Source organism: Rhinolophus sinicus, chromosome 18 (genome assembly GCF_057876585.1).
Source record: "Rhinolophus sinicus isolate RSI-liver-muscle chromosome 18, RSI-T2T, whole genome shotgun sequence".
Lineage (NCBI taxonomy): Eukaryota > Metazoa > Chordata > Mammalia > Chiroptera > Rhinolophidae > Rhinolophus > Rhinolophus sinicus.
The window spans coordinates 53,355,676-53,380,557 of NC_142518.1; the positions used below are offsets into that span (position 1 = coordinate 53,355,676).

General features: G+C 35.6%; 1 protein-coding gene across 1 annotated transcript in view; it reads left to right on the plus strand.

Moving 5' to 3' along the window:
* The first annotated feature begins 1,067 nt into the window (after window positions 1-1,067).
* KLHL4 (kelch like family member 4) overlaps window positions 1,068-24,882 on the plus strand; it is a 114,935-nt gene continuing 91,120 nt past the window's right edge. Inside the window, exon 1 of the mRNA XM_074323668.2 lies at window positions 1,068-1,906. Coding sequence (XP_074179769.1) covers window positions 1,485-1,906 — 422 coding nt within the window. The 5' untranslated portion in view covers window positions 1,068-1,484. The remainder of the gene's footprint in view (window positions 1,907-24,882) is intronic.

The following is a 24,882-nucleotide window of genomic DNA, read 5'->3' on the forward strand; positions in this document are numbered from 1 at the left end:
ATTAATTTTCCATCACACCTACAAAAACAAGAGGGCAAAGGAAAGGTATAACTAGATTTATAGGAAACTACAGGTGAAATACCTACCAAAACTTCGAAAAATATATTCATTTCATTCTCTATTTCAAGTTTTTAAAATCCATTACAAGTAGAATCTTTAGAGATCTGGTCATCCTCTCCATATTGTATGAAGAAACTGATGCAAAGAAGTAAAGTGACTTGTCCAAGATCATACATCTCATTAACACTAAAGCCAGAATTAAAACCAAAACTTTATAGTTTCAATATTCTTCCTAATTTCCCCCTTATCACCTGTATGCATTACATGGAAGCTGGATAAAGTTCAAATTCAATTTCAAAATGGCATTGGTGAATGCATTCCTGATACACGACTGTTACAGAAACACCTCTGTACAAAGTAGTGATTCTGATTCAGATCTCAAAGTACTTTGTGCACAGTTATTACTGAGTCATATGTCAACTTGGAGTTAATTCAAAACATGCAGTTTTGTATCCTCTCATAATGACTTTGAACAAAAAAATGTGGACCTTTAATACTGCCTGTGAAAGTAAAGAGCATGATAAGGAGGTGTTTATACAGGCATGGAGCCAGAATGGACTATTCATTTTCAAGCTTTGGTCACTGAGAGAAGACATCTTTTCTAAGCTAATGAGGTTAGAAAAACACTGCTTTCTTCCTTCAAGTGTAGATTTTAAATGCTTTAATACATCCCCTAGTGGGGGCTATAGTCTTGGGCAACCAATACTTTCTCATATTTCTGAAACTGTTCAGGTTTTCAAGCAAATATTTATATAAAGACATTCACATTTTTAAATGTTTCATAAAAAGAATGACAAACCTGTATGAAGGGACTGATGGCAAGATGCTTTCCCTTAATGAACCACCTTCAAAATTTCCATAAGATCCCCAAAATAGATCATAATGAAGCCACTGTTACAAATTCTCCCAGGACAAAGTGGCACAGTTTTAGAAGTGAGCTAATGGGAAATGAATCCGGCAGGAGGTGGGGTGAGTGGAGGGAATCTAGAAGGAAGTGAACTTAAACACTGCTTTTGCTCACTTGCCTGGGTTTAAGCCATAGCTGCTGTACTTCTGTACGGAAGAAGCTGGGTTAGATATTTGCAAGTCCAGGCGGGAGGGCTGGAGCTTGCACATCTAGCCGCTGGAGTGTGTCGTGGTAACTGCTTTCCTGTGCTAAGCTGATTTACTTGTTTAAGGTCTGACTTCATCATCCTGTCAGTATGGGTTCCCACCTACACTGTTAGCAGCAGCTTTTCAGCTAGAAAGCTAGAAGTATTCACAGTGCACCGGAGGCTGCAGGAAGCGGGGGCGGGGGGAACAAGAAAGGCTGCTCTGGGCACTTGTGCTTTTGTTAGTTCAACAGAAGAGGCAGAGAAACAAGAGATAACAAAGGCACCGTTTCCTTTCTGTGAGAGAAGGCTTTTGTCTTTCCTCCTGCAAGGATGTCAATGTCTGGCAAGAAAGAGTTTGATGTGAAACAGATCCTAAGGCTACGCTGGAGGTGGTTTAGTCATCCTTCTCAAGGTTCGCCCAGCACTGGAAACTGCCTTCAGCAGGAAGGATATGAGCATAGAGGGACCCCGGTTCAGGGCAGGTTGAAGAGCCACTCTCGGGACAGAAATGGACTGAAGAAAAGCAACAGTCCTGTCCACCACAACATTCTGGCCCCAGTACCGGGACCGGCCCTTGCCCATCAAGGAGCTTTTCAGAATTGGCACCCACAAAACCTGATAGAACATCTTCGAGCAAATGAAGATACTCCTAAAGCAGTTCCAGAGGAGAATTTGTTCAAAAGAGCTTGTGAGAAACACTCACAAGACTTGGAGATGATGGCTGATGACAATACAGGAGATTCTACAGCAAGGTAAGAGTTTTTGATCGCATGAAAGCTATTGCCTAGGTTAATTTATCTTCTAAGATTCTCATTCAATGTTTAAATGTGCTATAATAATCTCTGAATTTCTATGCAGCCCATCAGGGTCTCCACGAAAAACCCTCCTTTAAATCTATAAAGAAAACTGTAACACTAAATTTTCATAACGAACAGGGAATATGTTTTAGGGTTGTGAGTTTCTTCTGCTCCATTCCTGTTCCATTAAGGATTGTTTCAGTTCTAATAAATGTTTATTATAATTAATAATGTTCTGTAAATATTCTCTGTAACTTGGATGTTGAAATAGTTGTGATTCTTTGCACGAGTGTGATGAGTCACATAGAAATCTTTACTTTGTGAGTTAAGCCAACTCTGACAAAATAAAACCTCTGACTGCTCAGCTCATCCTTATTGGTTCATAGTACATAGTTGATATAGTGACGCTTGATAAATGTTATCTTTGTTTGAGAATACAGAACAGCTTCCTTTGGCATTTGAGATTCATTTCAAATTGTTTTAATTTCGTAGCTAGTTTGCAATCATGAAAATATTTTACATAAAGCAGGTAGTAAAGTGCTACTTACAGCAGTGAGATCTTAAAGTAAGAAATGGAGTATGTCAGCTATTCCAGGACATTACAATGACATAAGAAATAGCAATAAAGTATAATTTCAGTACAGTTCAAAAAATATTTGACTTTGTCTTTCTTTTTATGTTCACCAGTACTGTTTGAGTGGGACAAAATTATGTTCCATCCTCTAATATTGTCCAATATAACTTAACCTCGTAGACCTTTAATTTTTCCTTTCTCAGAGAAGATTTTATTTCCTGAATAATTGATGATCTTAGCAAAATAATTAAATTGTAAAAAAAATTTTGGAAAAGGAAGTATTTTGACATGTTTTAAATTATATAATACTTTGGCATGAAGCTAGTTAATGTATTTGGAAATCTGATTATTTGGGATACTGTGTCTCTACATAAGTATAGAGGAGAAGCACTGGCATATTTGCTTCTAGATAGAAGTTTTTTTCCAATATATCTGCCTGACAATTCTTCTCTAACATAAATTCAAAACACAATAACAATGCAAAAAGCAATGTAACAGGCAAAAGACAAATCAACTGTGCAAAATGATGCCTTTGTAGGAACTCAGTCTTCCTATTGAAAGGTAAACTGCAAAAGACTTTGTGGAATGACTTTAAATATATTATTAGATTGTTTGTGATACAGACATCCTAACAAAAAAGTATTTATGTATGAATTTTCCGAAATATTTTTCTAATTACCCAAGAAAGTGCTATATAACTGTTGGAACTACAGGTTGTATTTAGTACAACAAGAGATTTTCAAAGTAATATGTAATCCATACTTTTAGATTCAGAAGGTCTTCAAATGATCTCTCCTTACCATGAACATCAATTTTTAAAACTGCTGAATTTGGAGGTTAGTAGGAAACCCATTTGACTCTCTTGGAGAGAAATTTAAATTACCCACTCTGACCTCCTGACAAAATTCTTTGAGTATTCCTGAATTGATTTGCCAGCATGAGAATATATTTGTAATATATTAATTTATAAAAGAAAATGCTGGATAAAATGTCAAATATAAAGTGTCACCAAATAATATTTTTAAAACTATATATTTTTATAAACGTTTTCAAGTTCTAAAGAAATGCTCTGTTAAATATAATATGGTTAAAGTGGAAATAATAACATTTTCTTATACTGAACAGGAAGTGGTTTTATAGATGTGCCAAGAATATTGAAGCGAAAGACAACGGGTCATGGCTTATTATTTGAAATACGATGGCTTATTAATTTATCATTACTCATTCTGAATTGTTATGTCTTGTTAAGGAAAGTTTGAGAAGGAGCTTTGTTATGTCCACCTTCTCTAATATCTCTCTTCTTCAACAAGATTAGGGAGCGGGAGGAAAGGAGCCCGGTAAGTTGGCAGCAGCCTGCCATCCCCTTAACAAAACTCTTCTGGTTAAAAAACAAACAAAAATGGTAGTCAGTATGGAGAACTACCACACTGGTACAAGATGAGCTCTGACACTCAGGGCAAAGTGATGATCTTTAAGCTATCCTACTTTCTACAAATGTTGCCGGGAATGAATAGAGAACGGACAAAATTCCTAATGTGCAATATAACTGAATAACCTACAGTTATTCCTAAAACAGATACTAAAGCCAAGTTATTAAAATTATATCAATATTAGTTTGGGGATTTAAAAACCCAAATACATTCCTATGTAATTGATTTATAAATATGTACTTCAATTAAGAAAAGCTCTATATCATGATCCCAGACTGTGAGTATGCATATATCAGTATGCCTGTCATCAGAGACCTGGGCTCAATTGTCATTTTCTTTTTGTCTTAGTCATATAGTAACCCTGAATCTTTCTTCTCCATAACTATTAGGGTGGTGCAAAAGTAATTGCAGTTTTTGCAATTCTTTTTAACTTTTTAAACCGCAATTACTTTTGCACTGACCTAATACCTTGCTCAGTGTCCTTTCTTTCCTTATTTTATCCCTAACATCCTAAAATCAGAACAAATATTTTAACAGTGTATTATGGTCATGCTTCTTATATGACAATATTTAGTTATGAAATTATATATGTATATATACATATATAGTGCCCAAAAATGTATACACATTTTAAGAAAGGAAAAAAACTGTATTAAAATTGTAACACAATGAATGATGCTAGCATTCACTTGATTAACATCATCTTTTGAGCGAATGTCATACTACACATTGCTACATAATTCAATTAAACTTCAAAAAATAATGCATACATAACATCTCTTAAAATGTGTATATTGTTTTGGCACCCCTGGTATATACCAGGGGTGCCAAACAATGTATACAAGTGGACACTTTGGTCAACATTGCTCAAGCAGTAGTTCACCAAAAGCACAAGTGTCTGGACACTGATGGTAACCACTTTGAGCACCTCTTGTAATTGCAGAAGTCAAACGTGACTTGTATTCATCTTTTGTTATCAGTATATATTGAGTATTACAATTTTAATAGTTTTTTCCTTTCTTAAAATGTGTATACACATTTTGGCATATATATATAAAATCTTTCAACTGCTCCTGAAGAAATGATTGCATAAGTGCCCAGGTATATGTCAAAATGTTAAACTGTATTTGCTAAAACAAATGTAGCTATCTCCTTGTTGTGCTTCAGAACATTAAATAAAATGTGGATAAACAGTGTATGGGCTCAGGCAACATGCTCCAATACAAAGCTGGAGGTTCTCATTGCTGCGTAGTTTGAAGGAATTGTCGGGAATGAGGATCGTACCCTCATCCTACGTGTTGGATATTTAGGTTTTTGCATAACCTACCAATTGTACAGTATATGATTTTGTATATTTTGCCAATGTTGCACTGTCAGACAGGATTTTAAATTCCCCCTCCACTTGAATCTTTTCCAAATTTCATGTGAGTTTTGCCTAGAATAAAAAAAGAGTTTCTGTGATTACATATTCTGATATCACAAAGAAGGGGGGATCAGATGAATGACTTCAAATTTATTAATAATTCTTTCCAAAGATATTGAGCACCCACTGTGTGTCGATCACACTTCCAGGTGCTGGGCTAAAACAGGTTTAAAACAGAGAGTCTGTTTTCATGGAGTGTATGTTCTAATGGGGGAGAGAGAGGCATTAAAATTAAACCAGAAATATTAGGTTGGTCCATAAGTAATTGTGGTTTTGCAATTTTTAAACTTTTAAACCGCAATTACCTTTGCACCAACCTAATATATCAGTTAAGTGGTTATAAGTAGTGGCGTGAAGGAAAAAGCAGGGAAGAGAGTTAAGAAGGGATACTCCTTCAGACAGGGAAGGCCTTTCTGATGAGGTAACATTTGAGCTGAGATCTAGATGAAATGAAGGAGGAAGCCATGAAGCTGTCTGACTCAAGAATTCTAAGCAAGTGACAAATTACTGCTGCTGTGCCTCCAGGGAGCTCTTAAACACCATTCAACTTTTTTTCTATTGAAATCAATGCCACCTGTCCCCATACAATTCATTGATTAATGTCCAAAACATCCTTGACTTAACTGGTGAACTCAAAAATATGCCCTGACCTATTGTTCATTGTAGTGATTTTTAAGATCACATGCACATCCCATGGCCACAAAGGTGATTTTCCAGCCATCCTGTGACCACTGCAGCATTTTGTCCTCTGGGGATCTGGCTGTTCAGGCAGCAGACCACAGGCCTCAGATACGGAGGCCTGTGCCTTTTGTGAAAACAAACACATGTTGGTGTATTTGCTTTCTTATCAAAACTATTTAGATAGGGCCAGATGTATTGTGCATCTTCATCCTCAACACAAATCCATTAGTGATATGGAATATGCTGGAGAAATATTTATTTTTAAGGGAAATCTTAAGTTTTAAACACTGAAACTTATTGTAAATATTCTTTCTCATGGAGTAGGAAGTAAGCAGTTTGGGTAGTTACAGGGAGAGCTTTCCAGGAAGCAGTTTCAAGAGCCCTGAGATGGGAGTGTGTTTGATATTTTGAAACACAAGGATCAGTGCAGCTGGAGGAGAGTCTTCAGTGGTGATAGAGGTAGGAGATGATTTTGGAAAAGTAACAATAATAAAACAATAGTAATACAACGTTAAAAATAATAAGTTCCTTTTGTAGAAACTTAGTATGTGCCATCACTAAATACTTCACATACATTTTCTCATTTTCTCAAGGAAAATCTTAGAATGTGAATATGGTATTCACATCAACAAATGATATTTTTCCGTGTAGTATTTTGTTAGATATCTGTTGTGGGTTTTTTGTTGTTGTTGTTGCTGCTGCTTCTTACAGGGCAAAAATAATGTGTTTTTCTAAAGTTCATTGCTGGACCTGTTTTACTTAATTTTACAGCAGAAACTGATAGCTCTAAGGAAAGAACAAGGAATAAATCAAAATTTTATTGTTGTTTATGGAAGTTTAAGATTAAATCCCTTTGCTTATAGTTTAAAATGTACCATATAAAAATACATCGGTTATTCAAATGCTTTACTAAATTTAGAGCATTTTAACAAATAATTTAAACTTAATGCAAAGATTCCTAATCTTTTTAGAGATGAAACTTTTATCGGTTGGTTTGTAACCCTTGCTACTCACAGCCTAATTCCAGAGATGAAGGTACCTTGGTCCTCGTGTCTCATTCCTAATAGTGTGGCATTGCATATGTATTTAAGTTAACATTAATTAAAATATATTTACTATTTTAAAAATGTGGGATTCCTTTCCATCTACTAATTTAGCAATATGTTAGGGTCGTGTTCCTTTAAATATTATGATTAAGTATCTATAGCTGTTGTTTCTGGTATTTGGAAAACAAGTATCATTTTATTTCTGCATTTGGAAATAGAAATAAAGGTCTCAAATATATAGTACTATTTAATATGTGATTTCAAGAACAACATATTAATTATATTGACCTGTTACACATTGCCTAAATGTTCAGTCACTTAGTACTTTAGTGTAAAGTTTATTTCTTAAACTTGTATGTCTTCTTTGTTACTTTGTAAGACATCTGCCCTTTAATGCTAACTAACCTCATTGATGTCTTTCCTATTACTTTATAAGTGAAAATAGTTGCAATGTTTTATATATATATATATATATATATACACACACACACACACACACACACACACACACACACACACACAGTACCAAAAAATGTATACAGATTTTAAGAAAGGAAAAAAAACTGTATTAAAATTATGCTGATGGTAACCACTTTGAGCACCTCTTGTAATTGCAGAAGTCAAACATGACTTGTATACATCTTTTGTTATTGGTATATATTGAGTATTACAATTTCAATACTTTTTTCCTTTCTTAAAATCTATACATTTTTTTGTCACCCTCTATATATACATCGGGGGTGCCAAAAATGTATACACATTTTAAGAAAGGAAAAAAAAACTATGTTAAAATTGTAATACTCAATATATACTGATAACAAAAGATGAATGCAAGTCACACTTGACTTCTGCAGTTAGAAGAGGTGCTCAAAGTGGTTACCATCAGCATCCAGATACTTCTGATTACAGTGAACTACTGCTTGAGCAACGTTGACCAAAGTGTCCAATAATCTTCTTTATTCATTTATTAGTAAATTTTTGAAGGCATTCTGTGTTTTTCCTCCTGTCTAGAACTCATTCTTCCCCATATGTGTATCAAAATGCTAACCAATATTTAAGATATATCTCAAATCATATCTCTTCCATGAAGCATTCTAAGGTTGTTCTGGTCAGAAATATTTCTTGTTTTTAAATGCCTATACAGCTCAATGACAAAGAAATTTAAACTATTCTTGCAATATTCTCCTCTTTTTATTTTTTTTTAATTGGGGAATATTGGGGAACAGTGTGTTTCTCCAGGGCCCATCAGCTCCAAGTCATTGTCCTTCAATCTAGTTGTGGAGGGCACAGCTCAGCTCCAAGTCCAGTCACCATTTTCAATGTTAGTTGCAGGGGCATAGCCCACCATCCCATGCGGGAATTAAACCGGCCACCTTGTTGTTAAGAGCTGGCACTGTAACCAGCTGAGCCTTATGGCGGCCCCTCTCCTTTTTTTATGTCTATGAAACCTTTCAAGTGAATGCACTTTATTTCCCCAACAATGGTGTAAGCTTCCAGTAAGAATCAGCAATCAGCCTGTGTTTATTTTTTCACACTTAGAGTGCCTAAGAAAATGTAATGCACACAGCAGGGATTCAATAAACACTTGTTTTTTTTTGTTGTTTTTTAATTAAAGTTTATTGGGGTGACAATTGTTAGTAAAGTTACATAGATTTCAGGTGTACAATTCTGTATTGCATCATCTATAAATCACATTGTATGTTCACCACCCAGAGTCAGTTCTCCTTCCATCACCATATATTTGATTTAAACACTTGTTGAATGGAGAAAACAAGCACTAATACCAATGTCTTAGTTAAGCAACTGGCTTGTTGAATGCAACAACAGACTTCAGACTAAATTAAATAGTTGCGTTGCCTAAAGTTTTATGTGACAGTCTGTTATACATTCAGTCACTTATTAGTGTTGTTGTAGCTACTGTAATCAACATTAGCCAGAAAAGGACACCTAAATGCCACTGTGCTGACAGCAGTCTGGATTTACAGGGAAACAGTGGTCAAAAGATTTAACAGATAGCTTCTATTGAGGGAGCTAAAAGCGGAATGACCGAAAACCAACCACTTATGTTAAATATCTGCTGAAAAACATGGCAAAGTGTTTAGTATAGCTACTAAAGAAACAATAGCAATAGACGGTGTGAAGAGAGCAAGAGGTCTCCATTCTATACAGTAACATCTGAATGCATGCAAGAGACAAGTCACTTTGTCTAGTGGTAACAGGCTAAGAAAGTTCAACCAGGAGCAACAAAGAAGTCACTTCTGATAGTTTCAACAAACATGATCATTGGCATTGCTTTCTTCCAGTGCAAATGATAATGATATGCAAGTATTATATCTACATATTGATTTGGGAAATACATATTTTACAGTGCTTTCAGAATGCAACTTTATGTAGTGCTTTTTGTTTAAAATTTCAGTAATACTTGTTTCATCCTAAAACATCAGATAACTGAAAACTATTGGATTTCGATTTTCTCACTTTTAGTTAGCTTTTCTTACCAGTTTTTTTTTCTTTTAAGCCTATTTACAAAATCTTTTTTTTTTAATTTATTTTTTAAATTTATTGGGGTGACAATTAGTAAAATTACATAGATTTCAGGTGTACAATTCTGTATTACATCACCTATAAATCCCATTGTGTGTTCACAACCCAGAGTCAGTTCTCCTTCCATCACCATATATTTGATCCCTCTTACCCTCATCTCCCACCCCCCACCCCCCTTACCCTCTGGTAACCACTAATACTATTCGGCGGTAAGAAAAGATGATATAGGAACATTTGTGACAACATGGATGGATCTTGAGAGTATAATGCTAAGCGAAATAAGTCAGACAGAAAAAGCAGAGAACCATATAATTTCACTGATATCAGTGGTATATAAACCAAAAACAACAAAAGAACAAGACAAACAAATGAGAAACAGAAACTATTTACAAAATCTTGTTTCCCAACCACAGGGGCTACACATTTTCCACTTTCTTTAGTGAAATTATAATCTGAATGGGACAAAATCACCATGACAAAAATATACCCAATAACTACATTTTTTCATTTTAGCATGGAGAGGTAAAGATTTTTGTATAAGAAGCTTGATTTATATGTGCCATTACTTTCCTCCTGAAAGTTAAACTATACATATTAATGTAATAAACTAGAAGAAAGTGCCAGGCCATGTTTTCATTTGAAAACACCAATAAATATATGCCACTTCATTAGTATCCATGGTGTTCGCAGTGATCAAATAACAGTGATTTTCTGTTATTCCCAACTAAGATCTTATTAGTTGTTATGCCCTTAAAAGTTGATCGATATCACATGATAACCACAATCAGTATCATCGTGACAGGACTTGAAATCGCATATAGTTTTTAGATGTTGTCAGAACTTTAGACTTCCCTAAGATTGTCTTTAGGATATTACCTTGTTGCCAATGTATAGGCTTTTTGCATGGAGGAGGTAACAACTCACTGATTTTGATTTTATATCCTTTTAATCAATTGCTAATGAAAAAAAATTTTAAAAAGGAACAAATAAGTTCTCAGTTCTTACAACTGGGTGGTTTTTTAGTATAGATTTATGAAATCTATTTACAAGGATAGCCCTTGCTAAAATGTACTTTTTACATAAAAAATTGTGATAGTATAACGATAGTATAAAAAGTCTCCACAAAATCCACACCCAGTTTCCCTTATTAATAATGCCTTATATTAGTACATTTGTTACAATTAATTAACCAATATTCATAGATTATTGTTAACTAAATACGTTCCTTTTTCAGATTTCCTCTGAATGCCTTAGTTTTTTACCTAAGATTATTTTTCTATTCTACATCACATTTATTTGTCTTGTCTTAGGCTCCTTTTGGTTGTGACAGTTTCTTAGACTTTCGTTGTTTTTGATGAGTTTCTTAGCCTTCCATTGTTTTTGATATCACAGACCAGATATTTTATTAACTGTCCCCTGATTAGGATTTGTCTGATGTTTACATTTCTCATGATTAGATTTGAGGGGGCTAGTGATGGGTTTTTTAGAGTAAGAGGATAGAAGTAAAGTGCCATTCTAATCACATCATACCAAGTGTACATACTGTCAACATGACTGAGCTCTTTTGATGTTAACCATGATTACTTGGCTGAGGTAGTATTTCTCAGGTTTGTCCACTGTAAATGTACTCTCCCCCCTACCCCCCCAGTGCTTCCATACTGTATTCTTTGCAAAGGAGTCTCTACGGTATGTGCAGCCCACACTCAAGGCACAGTATTCAGCTCCACCTCCTTGAGGGGAGAGTATGTACATAAATTATTTGGAATTCTTCACAAAAGATTTACCTTTTCTCATTTATATATTCAATATTAATATGGACTTATGGATATTTTTTACTTTGCTTTATAATCCAACACTATTTTGTTGCTAAAATTGTTCCAGCTTTGGCCATTTGAAGCTTTTTCAGTCAGCTCCTGTTTCCCTTGTCATACCTACATCATTATTTTATTTGAGGACTTCCTTACTTTATGATACTCCAGGTTTACTCCAAGATGTTCCGGGTTTATTTTGAAGAATATTATATTTTGACTTAAGTTTATTTATTAAGTCTCAGGTATTTTCCAGTCCTCCACCTTGATTTCAGTTTTTCATCTCCTTAAAATATAAAGATTTCATACTGATATACATTCACACATATACACATATGTGTGTATATAATATATAAAACACTATATATCGGGGTTGCCAAAAAATATATACACTGTGATTTGTATTCATCTTTTGTTATTGTTATGTATTGAGTATTACAATTTTAATACCATTCTTTCCTTTCTTAAATTGTGTTTACATTTTTCGGCACCCTCTGTATACACATATACATATACATATACATATACGTATACGTATACGTATATGTATACATATACATATACATATGAGTATACAGAGGGTGCCGAAAAATGTAAACACAATTTAAGAAAGGGAAGAATGTTATTAAAATTGTAATACTCAATATATACTGATAAATGATGAATACAAGTCACATGTAGACATTTTTTGGGTACCCCTGGTATATATCACACATGTATATATCACATATATATCACACATATATATCTCATATACAGAGGGTGCCAACAAATGTATACATATGGACTCTTTGTTCAATGTTCCTCAAGCAGTAGTTTGCCGTAATGAGAAGTGTCTGGATGCTGATTGTAACCACTTTGAGCACCTCTTACAATTGCAGAAGTCAAACATGACTTGTATTCATCTTTTGTTATTGTTATATATTGAGTATTACAATTTTAATAGTTTTCTTCCTTTCTTAAAATGTATACTTTTTTGGCACCCTCTCTATATATATATATATCACATACATCTTACATGTATACATCTCACGTATATCACGTATACACAGAATGGAATAATACTCAGCAATAAAAAAGTTTGAAATGTTACCATTTCTGACAACATGGATGAACCTAGAGGGTGTTATGCTAAGTGAAATAAGTCACACAGAGAAAGACATAGTGTGTGGTTTCACTTACAGGTAGAATAAAATGAACAAACCAAACAAAAACAGACCTATAGAAACAGATCAAACTGATGGTTGCCAGAGGGGAGACAGATGAGGGCATGGGTGAAAAAGGTGAAGGAGAACATAGTCAATAATATTGTGATAAATTTGCACAGTGGTAATTGATTACTAGACTTACTGTGGAGCTCACACTGTAAGGTACATAAATGTTGAATCACTATCATACAACTGAAACTAACATAATATTCTATACCAACTATCCTAAAATAAAAAGTAAATTTAATGACGCATGGAAGCCTAAGGTGTACTCATATGGCAGATTTCAGTTTGGTTTAACTGAATAATATACATTGGAAAATAATATTACAAAATAAAGCAAAAAAGGAAGGTCAGTTATAGATTATGGAGGAACTTAAGAGAAAGGATAAGGACTGTTTGGAATTTATCTTAGAGGTCAGAGCTTATTAACCACCAAGAATTTGGTGAAATATTTTGTGTCTGAATAATTTTAGGGAGAAGTTCCACTTGCCTTCCTCAGGTTCTCATTCAGGAAGAACAAAGTAAGGGATGCATAATGTGAAGCAAACAAAGAATGTTAATAGATATAATAAGGTACAAAAATATGTGGTGAGAAAAATAGAAACTAAAGGACTTGAAATGTCAAATATTCATTTATGATGTTTAGATCTAAAAAAGTATAATATTTTTATCACATTCTGATGGAATGGGATTCCAGGTCTTGGAACTTTCACTAATACATTTGTAAAAGTGATTTTTAATATATAAAAAAACCTTCAGCTTTTATTATATTTTTGTTGTGATAAGAACACTTAACATGAGATCTACCCTCTCAACAAAATTTTAAGTACACAGTAGCGATCTCTAGAACTTATTCATCTTATTTAACTGGGACTTTTATACCTGTTGAACTGCAGCTCCTCATTTCCTACTATCCCCAGCCCCTGGAAACCTCCGTTCTACTCTGTTTTTGTGGGTTTGATTATTTTTTGTACCTCATGTAGGTGAAACCATGCAGTTTTGTCCTCTGTAACTGGATTATTTCACTTAGCATGATGTCTTCCAGGATCATCCACGTTGTTGCAAATGGCAGGATTTCTCTCTTTTTTTAAAGCTGAATAATAATTCAATTTTCTATATATATCATGTTGTCTTATGTATTATTCATCTATGGAATGGCAGCTTATTTTCATGTCTTGGATATTGTGAATAATGTTGCAATGAATATGGGAGTGTGAATATCTCTTTAAGATACTGATTTCAGTTTTTTTTTTCAATTTCTGTCCTAGGGATGGGATTGCTGGATCATATGGTAGTTCTATTTTTAATTTTGGGGGTAAGCTCCAAACTGTTTTCTATAGCAGCCACACCATTTTACATTTCAACCAACATTGTACAAGGGTACTAATTTCTCTACATCCTCGCCAACACTTATCTACATTTTAATAATAGATATCTCATTTGTATTTCCCTGATGATTAGTGATGTTGAACAGTTTTTCATTTACCTGTTCACCATTCATTTTTTTGTTGTTTTTTATTTATTTATTTATTTTTATTGGGGGAAGGGGAACAGGACTTCATTGGGGAACAGTGTGTACTTCCGGGACTTTTTCTAGTCAAGTTGTTGTCCTTTCAATCTTAGTTGTGGAGGGCGCAGCTCAGCTCCAGGTCCAGTTGCCATTGTTAGTTGCAGTGGGCTCAGCCCACCATCCCTTGCGGGAGTTGGGGAGTCTAACTGGCAACCTTGCGGTTGAGAGCCTGCGCTCCAACCAACTGAGCCATCTGGCCACCCGGGAGTTGAGCGGCAGCTCATTGACTTCATTCTACTTGCGGAGGGCGCAGCTCCCTGGCTCATGTGGGAATCGAACCAGCAGCCCCGATGCCCAGAGCTCACACTCTAACGAACTAAGCCACCCGTCAGTCCCTTCAAATAGGTTCTTGATTCCTTGCTCTCTCTCTGCTCCTTCTGGTACTCCTGTGATATAAATGTTGTTAAGCTTGATGTTGTCCCAAAGGTTCCTTAAACTGTCTTCATGTTTTCAATTCTTTTTCCTTTTTGTTATTTTGATTGGGTGTTTGTTGCTGCCATGTCTTCTAAATCACTGATTCAGTTCTCTGCTTTATTTAATCTGCTGTTGATTCATTCTAGTGTGTTCTTCATTTCAGTTATTGTTTTCTTTATTACTGTCTTGTGTGTATGGTTTCTAAGTCCTTTATGCTTACTATCTCTTTGTTGAAATTCTCACTAAGTTCCTTAAGCATTCTTACAATCAGTGTAAGCATTCCTGCAATCAGTTATAAACTGTCTCTGCTCGGTTGGTTGCCTCAATTTCATTTAGTTCTATTTCTGGTAGTTTCTTCAGCCCTTTATTTTGGACGTTTGTTTGTATCCTCCTTCTGGCTGCCTCTCCGTGTTTCCTTCTATATATTAGGTAGATCTCCTGTGTCTTTCAGTTTTTCCTGTGTGGCCTTATGTAGTAGGTGTCTTGTGTGATCCAGTGGCACAGTCTTCTTGATCACCTGTGCATGTGTTCCAGGAATTCCCCTTCTGTGTGTTTTCTATATTCTTCTGTTATAGTTGAGCCTTATTTATTTTTGGCATGTCCGGGGGTGGGATTAACTCTTTGGCTGACTGACTATAAAGATTGACTACATCCACAATACCCTCTTTCCCCGAAAATAAGACCTAGCCAGACAATCAGCTCTAATGTGTCTTTTGGAGCAAAAAATAATATAAGACCTGGTGTTATATTATATTATAGTATGTTCCCAGTCTTATATTATAGCAAAATAAGACCAGGTCTTATATTACTTTTTGTTCCAAAAGATGCATTAGAGCTGATTGTCCGGCTTGGTCTTATTTTAGCGGAAACACGGTATATCAGCTGGTGGGTGGGTGGTGACCACTCAGAGGGAGTTCTTTCCCCATGGGCTCTTGTGCCTCTTTAGACTACCCTTTGGGTTTACCACTTGTGAGGCTAACCAGGTAGTGCTATGGTGTGGTCTGAGGCCAGCCTCTGGGTGTGCTGTTTTTGTTGTCTCTTGGGAAGGGCTCCCATGCAGGCCAATTTCAGCCTTGCCTGTGACCAGCCTGAGGCTACCTGGTAGGATCTACAAAGCTATATGTTGTTGGCTGCTGCCTGTGCTGGATGTGGAAGTGTGTAGGGGTAGCCTCACTGTAAACTTTGAGGCTGGTTGCCACGAGCATTATGCCTGGGGTAGTTAGCAAAAGGCCCAGGACCCCTCGGTCCATTGCCACCTGCCGGCTGCCCATAATGCTCAGTCATTGAAAGAGCCTCCTTAGGTATGGGGGCCTAGCTGGTTGAGCTGATGTTGATAATACCTCTAGCGATACAGCACTAGATGATGAGGCAGGTTCCCACAGTGTCACAAGGCATGGCGAGGCATGGCTGGTGGTTTTTACAAGGTCAGTAGAGATTCAGTTCTTGCACCAGTGCCTGGCTTGTGACCACTTCATAAAATGCCCCAGGAACATCGCAGCCAGTCACTGCTCACCTCAGGCCTCCAGATCCCCGAGAGCCACTCAATAGAGACTGCAGTACAAGTTGTGGCTCACTAGCCACCACCAACAGTTCCCTGGGGAGACACAGGCCTTCTGGCTTGTAAAAGGCTTCTGCAGTTTGTGGGGCATGGCCGACCACCCTGGAGCTGAGTGCGCTGTGGGCAATGTAGCACTAGCTGGGCAGGGTTCCAGGTAGTTAAGAAATGTGGACAGTGGTTTTTGTAAAGTTAATGCAGTTTCCATTCTTGTACCAGTGCTAGGCCATTGACCACTTCACAAAAATGCCCTGAGGACACCATGGCCAACCACTGCTCTTCTCAGGCACGCAGGTTCCCTAGAGCCACCCAAGAGAGGCTGTGGCACAGCTTGTGGCTCAATGCCCATCCCTAAAAGTTCTTTGCACTGCTGAGAGCTGACCACTGCTATAAACAGCTTCTGCAGGTTGTGGGGCAGGGCTGGTGCTCAGGATCTGGGATTGCCCCAGACGATGCGGTACTATCAGTGCGGGGTGGAGACCCAGGGCATAACCAAGGTGGTGTGCACATGTGGATTTTTACCAGACCAATGAGATCTCAGAATTGACCTCTTGGGGGAGGGTTCAACATAGCAAAATGGTGCCCTCCTGTAGGCTACAAATGAGGCACACTTCACACAGGGCCAATGACTCCTTTCCCTCCAGCCCTATTCCCAAAACCACATAACTGCCTTTCCTAGTATGTCTCTGGAACCTCTCGAGTTGCTCCCCTCCACTGGAGACCAGGTGAGTGTTTGCACATTAGTGAGTCTGTCTGTGGGCCCTTTAAGAGGATGTCTGGTTTTCAGCTGCCTTCCATGTCACTGGGACAGATGTACAGAGTCCTCGCTGATTTTCACTTCCAGATGTTGTGGGGACTCCTCTTAATAGCACAGGACTCCTGGGCTGGGGAGCCTGGTATGGGGCTGGGACCCCTCCCTCTTATGGGGGGACCTCCACCAGTGGGGCATCCTTCCCGGTGTTCAACCACTATTTGTGGGTGTTGGATCAGCCTGTTTCACATCTCCGCCCCTCCTACCAGGCTCAATGTGGCCTCTTCTTTATATCCTTAGTTATAGGGGTTCTGTTCAGCTAGTCTTCAGATGATTCTTGAGGGTGATTGTTCTGTAATTTATTTGTAATTTTGGTGTGATCCTGGGAGGCAGTAGGCATAGCATTTACCTAATCCACCATCTTGGACCTTCTATCAATCTTGGTGATTTTTATTTTTGTATAAAGCATTGTACATACACTTGAACTATCTAAAGATGATGATAGTATATCTACTGTATATCCGAAAAAAAGAAAATTTATGTTCTGATTTTATTTCATCCTTTTTACTTTGACTGAATTGCCTCTACAATAATTGCATACTTACATATATATTAGTATTTTAGTTAGAAAGGACTTTTAAATAACTGCACAGGTATGGAAACTGAACCCTAAAACATAGAATGACTACAGCAAATTAGTGGCAAAACCGGGACTATACGGCAAATTTCCTAACTCCTGAACTTTCAACCACACTATTCTCCCAACATCATATTCACCTCCTCCCTTGTGATAAAATTATGAGTGTCCATCATTATAGCTGATGTTAAAAGTGCTTAGAGTAGGCTGACTATAGAATTCCTTGCAATTAAATATTTGAAATAATCATGACATTTTAAATCAGATAATGCCACATCAAAGATATAAATTAGTATATTCACAAACTGTTGTACCATACAAAAAAATAAATCATCTTGTTCAGAGAATATGTAAAACGTTCAATTAAGGAGTAGATGCTATGCTCTGTAAATTGACTATCACCACATAGGGGCTTCTCTATATGCTCAAGAATTTAAAAACGAGAGAAAAAAGGTCTCTGTTCAAGGAATCATCTACTCTTTTGGCTTCTGCCAATTAGTAGTATGCATAATCAATAACTGAATGATTTCATATTTCCACTGTTATTCTTGAGTAGATAAATTTTGCAACCTTATTCAAGAAATGAGGAACTAATTCAAATACCATTGGCAGTTTTTCTGAAAGCTAACTAAGAAATACAATAAAACAACTTAGGCCCTATTTTCTTATTTTCCTATCAGCAATATAAAATTGATGATGAATATCTCTATGCAAAACCTCTCAGATAATTTTTAAAATTACACTGCAGTTTTCTCTTCTTCAAGCTGAATTGCCAGAATTGACATAATATTTTCACCGTTTAGATAATTTAGTTTTCTGTTGACAGCTAGGTAAAAACCTAGTAAGGGTTTTACAATCACAGATTTTTCACTTTTGTGTAGAAAGTGGCTTACAAAAATAAATTGATTAAAGTTGGTGGTTTTACTCAAATTTCTATACCATTAAAATGAGAAGAAAATACAAGTAAAAGATGAAAACCTATGAAACATATGGTATTGCTTCCAGTCAAGCTCAAATAATAGGTATTTCCCCTTGCATAAAATTTCCTTTTATCCTTTCATCATAGCATAGGTTTTTAAAAGTGCATGAGAATTCTAGGCATTATTTAGCTAAAATGTCAACCTTCCAAAAGTAGAAAAGATCCATGTGGGGATATACTTTGCAAAATTAATACATGGCATTGAAAATTGTCTTTTAATTTTAAATGAATAAAATATAATGATAGTCTTCCTGAGGGCATATGAAAACAAAACTGTATAGATAGTTGATTAACTCATTCTTAAATAGCTTGGTCATCACATACTTTTAAAATATAATTTGCAGTTGTTTAGAAAAGTTAGAATTTAAACATGCATCATATTTTTTTTAAATATTACATTAAAACAAATGAATTTATATGTAAGTAAAATGAGAATTATTGTTTGTTGAGTGATAACTGCTTCATTCTGAAAGTATATCTAAGAAGCACTTATAAGCTAATGAACTATTAAGTATTTTTAATGACTAAATATTTATATTGCTAGTATTTTTAAGGCTTTCCTTATTTTTACTGATGTATGCAGTACTATCAGTGAAATACACTGATGGCTATAACACACAGAATACATGAAATGATTCACTTATTTTATTTTTTTAAATTAAAGTTTATTGGGGTGACAATTGTTAGTAAAGTTACATAGATTTCAGGTGTACAATTCTGTAATACATCATCTATAAATCCCATTGTGTGTCCACCACCCAGAGTCAGTTCTCCTTCCATCACCATATATTTATTTGATTGAAATGATTTATTAATAGTAGTGAGAATGGAATACATTGTGATATCAGAATACAACACTATTTGTTTAATTCAAACCTGTTATTTATTTGATTTGTAAAATATATTTATGTTAAAAACCATCTAATCACGCATCTTTGCTACCATTATATTATAGTGCTATTTCCCAGAAAGCATGCATTGACACTTGTATGTGATCAAAAGAAATAATATAATCAAGTAAATAATAGAGTAAAAGAGGAAATTAAAGATATCTAGATATTTTCCCAGCTTTTTGTTTTTAATTGATATGTGGGAACCAAGAGTTATTGACTTGGAGCAACTTGTCCTTTAAAAACACATCTCTTTGACTATATCAAGAAAATATAATAAGACACAAGATGATATTTGCTTATAATATCAATTTTTCTGAAGAATGATTTCTTCAAATCATTTTATTTTTATATTTTACATGATTTTCTAGCTTTTAACTTTAAATGGAAATTAAAGATATGACTCAATGACTTTCATCTCAAAGGTCCCATAATACTATATACCTATATACACACACATACACATACATATACACACATTTTTATTCTGGAAAAAAAAGTGCCATTTATGGCACCACAGCTAACCCAAGTAAAGTGTGTTTGTGTCCTGGGCATTTTCCTCCCACAGCCTATATAAAAAAGGCACAATAGGTTGCACTTTGGGGTCAGATTATCAGAATTAAAGGCCAGTTATACCATGTATTTGTGTTATGACCTCCAGTGAGTTATTTAACCTCTTTGTGCCTCAGTTTCTCTCTTTAAATTAATTAATTTTTCATTGAGTTAACATTGGTTAATAACATTATATAAATTTCAGGCACATAAAATTATAATTTTTTATCTGTATACTCTTTTGCATGCCTACCACCAAAAGTCCAGTTTCCATGTATTACCATATATAATATTTGACCCTCTTTACCCATTTCAATTTACCCCCACCCTAGTCTTCTGGTTACCACCATTCTGTTCTCTGCATCTATGGGTTGGTTTTGTTTTGTTTTGTTACTTTGTCTTCTGTTTTATATTCCACCGAGGAGTGAAATCATACAGTTTTTGTCCTTTTCCATCTGACTTATTTAACTTAGCATAATACCTTCAAGATACATCTATGTTGTTGCAAATAGCAAAATTTCACTTTTTATATGGCTCAGGAGTATTCCATTGTATATATCTATATCTATCTATCTATCTATCTATCTATCTATCTATCTATGCCACATTTCTTTTATTCATTCATCCATTGATGGACACTTAGATTGTTTCCATATATCCACATATTTGTGATTTTTTTTCAGCTTTATTTTTGTAATTGATTTCTAGTTTCATACTATTGTGGTAGGAACAGATGCTTGATATGAATTCAGTCTTCTTAAATGTATTGAGACATGTTTTGTGTCCCAACACATGGTCTGTCATTGAGAATGTTCCATGTACACTTGACAATAATGTGTATTCTGTCAACTTTTGGATGGAAATCTCTGCAAATATCTATTAGGTCCATCTGGTCTACCCAATATTTCCTTTTTGACTTTCTGTCTGTATGATATATCCATTGATGTAAGAGGGGCATTAAAGTCTCCTACTATTATTATTTTATTTTCTGTTTATCCCTTTAGATTTATCAATAATTGCTTTATATATTTTGATGCTCTTAAATTGGGCGCATATATATTAATAAATGTTATGTCTTCTTGATGGATTGTCTCCTTTATTATTATAAAGTATCCATCTTTGTCTCATGTAACCATTTTTGTCTTGAAGTCTATTTTGTTATAAGTATGGTTATACACACTTTTCTCTGGATACCATTTTCTTGGAGTATTATCTTGCACTCTTTCACTTTGAAGCTATGTTTGACTTTGGATCTGAGATTGATCTCTTGAAGGCAGCATATAGTAGGTTTTGTTTTTTAATCTTCCAGACACGTTGTGCTTTTTGTTTGGTAAACTACATACATTTTCACTTAGAATGATTATTGATATATGAATACTTACTACTGCTATTTTATCTTTTGTTTTCTGGTTGCTCTGTATCTCCATTGTTTGTTTTCACTTGTTCTTCTACCTCCTATTTTTATTTGTTGGTTTTCTATGGTGTTTTTCTCCATTTCCTCTTCTTTATGTTTTGTGTCTCAGCTCTGGACTTTTGTTTTATGGTTACCATGAGGTTTGTATACATGTCTCAGACAAAATAGTCCTTTTGCTTTTGATAGCATTTTATCTTCATTGGCCTATACACGTTCTGGCCTTTTCCTCCTCCTCTTTTATGTTTTTGTTGTCATAAATCATTCTTTTGTATGGTGTGTATTCATTACCAAATTGAAGTAACTATAGTTATTCCAATGCTTTTTTTCCCCTTTAACCTTTATGCTGTAATACTATTCTGAAAGAGTTGCAATTTTCTGCTTCTGTCTCTCTGTCACCTTACTCAAAGTCTTGTATACTTATGTCTTTTTGTTTAAGGTAGAAGATCTCCTTTCATCATTTCTTGTAATGTAGGTCTTGTGCTGGTAAATTCCCTCAGCATTTATTTGTCTGGGAAAACCTTCATTTCTCCTTAACAGATAAAAGGATAACTTTGCTAGATATATTATTCCTGGCAGGTGGTGTCAGTCTTTCAATATATTTAATATATCATTACGCTCTCTCCTGACCAATAGAGTTTCTACTGAGAAATCTGATGATAACCTGATGACTTTTTTTTTTGTAGTAGGTTCCTGTCCTTTTTTTTTTTTTTTTTTTTTTGGGGGGGGGGTCTGGCTGTCTTGCAAGTCTATCATTAACTTTTAACAGTTTTAATATAGTATATCTTGCAGAAGGTCTTTTTAAAATTGAGATAATTAGATGTTTTTGAATGTCCAGCTCCTTCCCTAGATTTGGGAAGTTCTCAATTATTTATTTGAATAGGTTCGCTGTTCCTTTCTCCTCACTTCTCTTTCTGAGATACCCACTATCCTTATACTGCTCTTTCTAATTAGGTCAGATAGTTCTCATCATGTTCTTTCATTTCTTTAAACTTATGTTACTCTCTTCTTCCACCTGAATTATTTTTAGATTTCTATATCCAAGTTCCCTAATTCTTTCTCTATATCTGGTCTGCTCTATATGGTCTGTTCTATATCCAATGGTGTCTAATGCATTCTTTATCTCATTTGTTGAGTTCTTCAGCTCCAGAATTTCTGTTTGACTCTTTTTTATAGTTTCACTCTCTTCAGTAAAATACCCCTTATGTTTATTAGTTTTATTCCTGAGCTCATTGAACTGCATTTCTAAGTTTTCTTGTAGCTCATTGAGTTTCTTCACAATTGTTACTTGAATTCTCTATCATTTAGATCACAATCTTCCAGTACTTTGAGTTTGGTTTTTGGAGAATTGTCATTTTCTTAGCGTTTCTGTGTTATTTTGGTTGTTCATGGTGCTTGATGGGTTGTTCCTCTTGACACATTGGAAGTAGTGAACGCCTTTCTTATTTTGGTACCATTTTGAATTTAACATTTCAGCAGAATGATAATTAGAGGTCTTTCTTTTGTTTTCTGGTGTAAGGTGCTATATCTCAAGTTTTTGTTTTCTCTTATCTGTGCTACTTGCATCTCCAGGGTCATGATGAGAGGTCATCACTGTGGTTCTACAAGTTGCCACGTGGGTGACTGAGACGGTGAGTTCCCCATCTGTGTCCAAGTTGCTTGGGTTTTGGGGCACCACCACTGTTGTGAGGGGATATGGCAGTTGGGGGAGAGGTGTGTTTGCAAGCCCACAGCACTGCTACTTGGTTCCCTATGGCTGCTGGCACCTTGGAAGGCCCTAGACATGTATCTGTTGCTGCTACCAGGCTTTATGGCAATTGGAGAAGGGAGCCAGATTCTTCTATGCCAGTGCTGCTTCTGTCCCTCTTCTGCCCACTGTGATGTGGGGGCCACACCCTGACTCCTCCATTGCTAATGATGCATTTGTTGGGGTTGTGGGCTCAGCCACGGTGTCTGGGGAGCCACATCTGGGGGCATTGTGCCGGTCCTATATCCCATCCTGCCTCCCCGATGTGTTCTAATATGCCTACCTTCAGTTGTATCAATGTTTGGCCCTCAGGTGTCCTAGGGTGTTGAACAGAGGACCCTTTGTTAGGTTATAGATGTCTGACTAGTTTGTAGATATATGGGGAGATACAAAGGAATCATCTCACTTCACCAGTTTTTCTCTAGTTTTTGAATTGAGGGAGAGTATGTGCATTTATCTCATTTGGCTTTGTGGAATTTAATTGAGGCAATAAATACAAAGTCACTAGAACAGTGCTTTTCATATAAGTGTTCAATAAATGTTAACACTAGAATTTTACATTTATGAACAATTTTTATCATAATGTGGATTGTCAAGTATCCTAGAGTTTCTTATGGGTAGATGATAAAAAAATACATCCTAATTAGTTAGTCATTGCTTAATCATTAAGTTAATTATTTTATAATAGGTATGTCATTATTAAATTACTGATTCCTTCATTTAATTTCTCATTTGAGGAAATTTCCACATATCTTCATAATCTAGTTAATTACAAACATCCTTCCCATGGTTGCTAAAGTGGATATCTGAAATAATATTTAGCAAGTAACATTTTCTAGTACTCCATGCAGGGGATGGAATGTGAGAAATTTAAGGATCCATTTTAATACATCCTTGTGTTACTTGGATTGTGGTAAAATCAAATCCACAAAATGTAGCATCTAAAGAAATTTAAAAAAATGAAGTCCTTGCTGGATGTCCTAGAAGCACATTGTGGGACACGAATGGAATGACTGTTTTAGAACAAGGGTAGGTAAACATTTGCTGTCAAGGAACAGAGTGTAAAAACGTTGGGCTTTTCAGGCCACCTAGCCTCTTTTGCAACAATTCAACTCTGACTTCAGTGCAAAAGCAGCCATAGATAGCATGTAAATGAATGAGTGTGACAGTATACCAATAAAACCATATTTATGAGCACTGATTTTAGAATTCCATATAAATTCCCTTTGCCCTTTTGATTTTATTAGCCATTTGAAATGTAAAATTCATTTTTAGCCACGAACCATACAAAACAGGTGGCTGGCTGGATTTGGACCCAGAACCATAGTTTGTCAACCCATGTTCTAGAAGCACTTTGTGAGATATGAAGGGAATGTTTTCTACAACAGACAACTATGAAAATTCTGTCACATGAAAGCCTATCTGAGATACTTTGAGCCTTGGACCTTCGCACTAGCTAAGTCTTGCTCATTTTTCAGAAGTGCTTTGATTTGACAGTCTATTTAGAATTATTTTTGTATGTCAAAATACTCTCACTACTGTTAAAGAAGCTAAAATAATTCTGACTTCAAGTGTTTTACACTGATAGGAAACAGTAAATGAAAGTCAAAGTATATTGCTGCAGATTCCTCTCATATCTGGAAAGCAAAAGTCACATGAAAGTAGCCCCTGCCCCCAGTACTATTGCATCATTTATACATTCCATAAA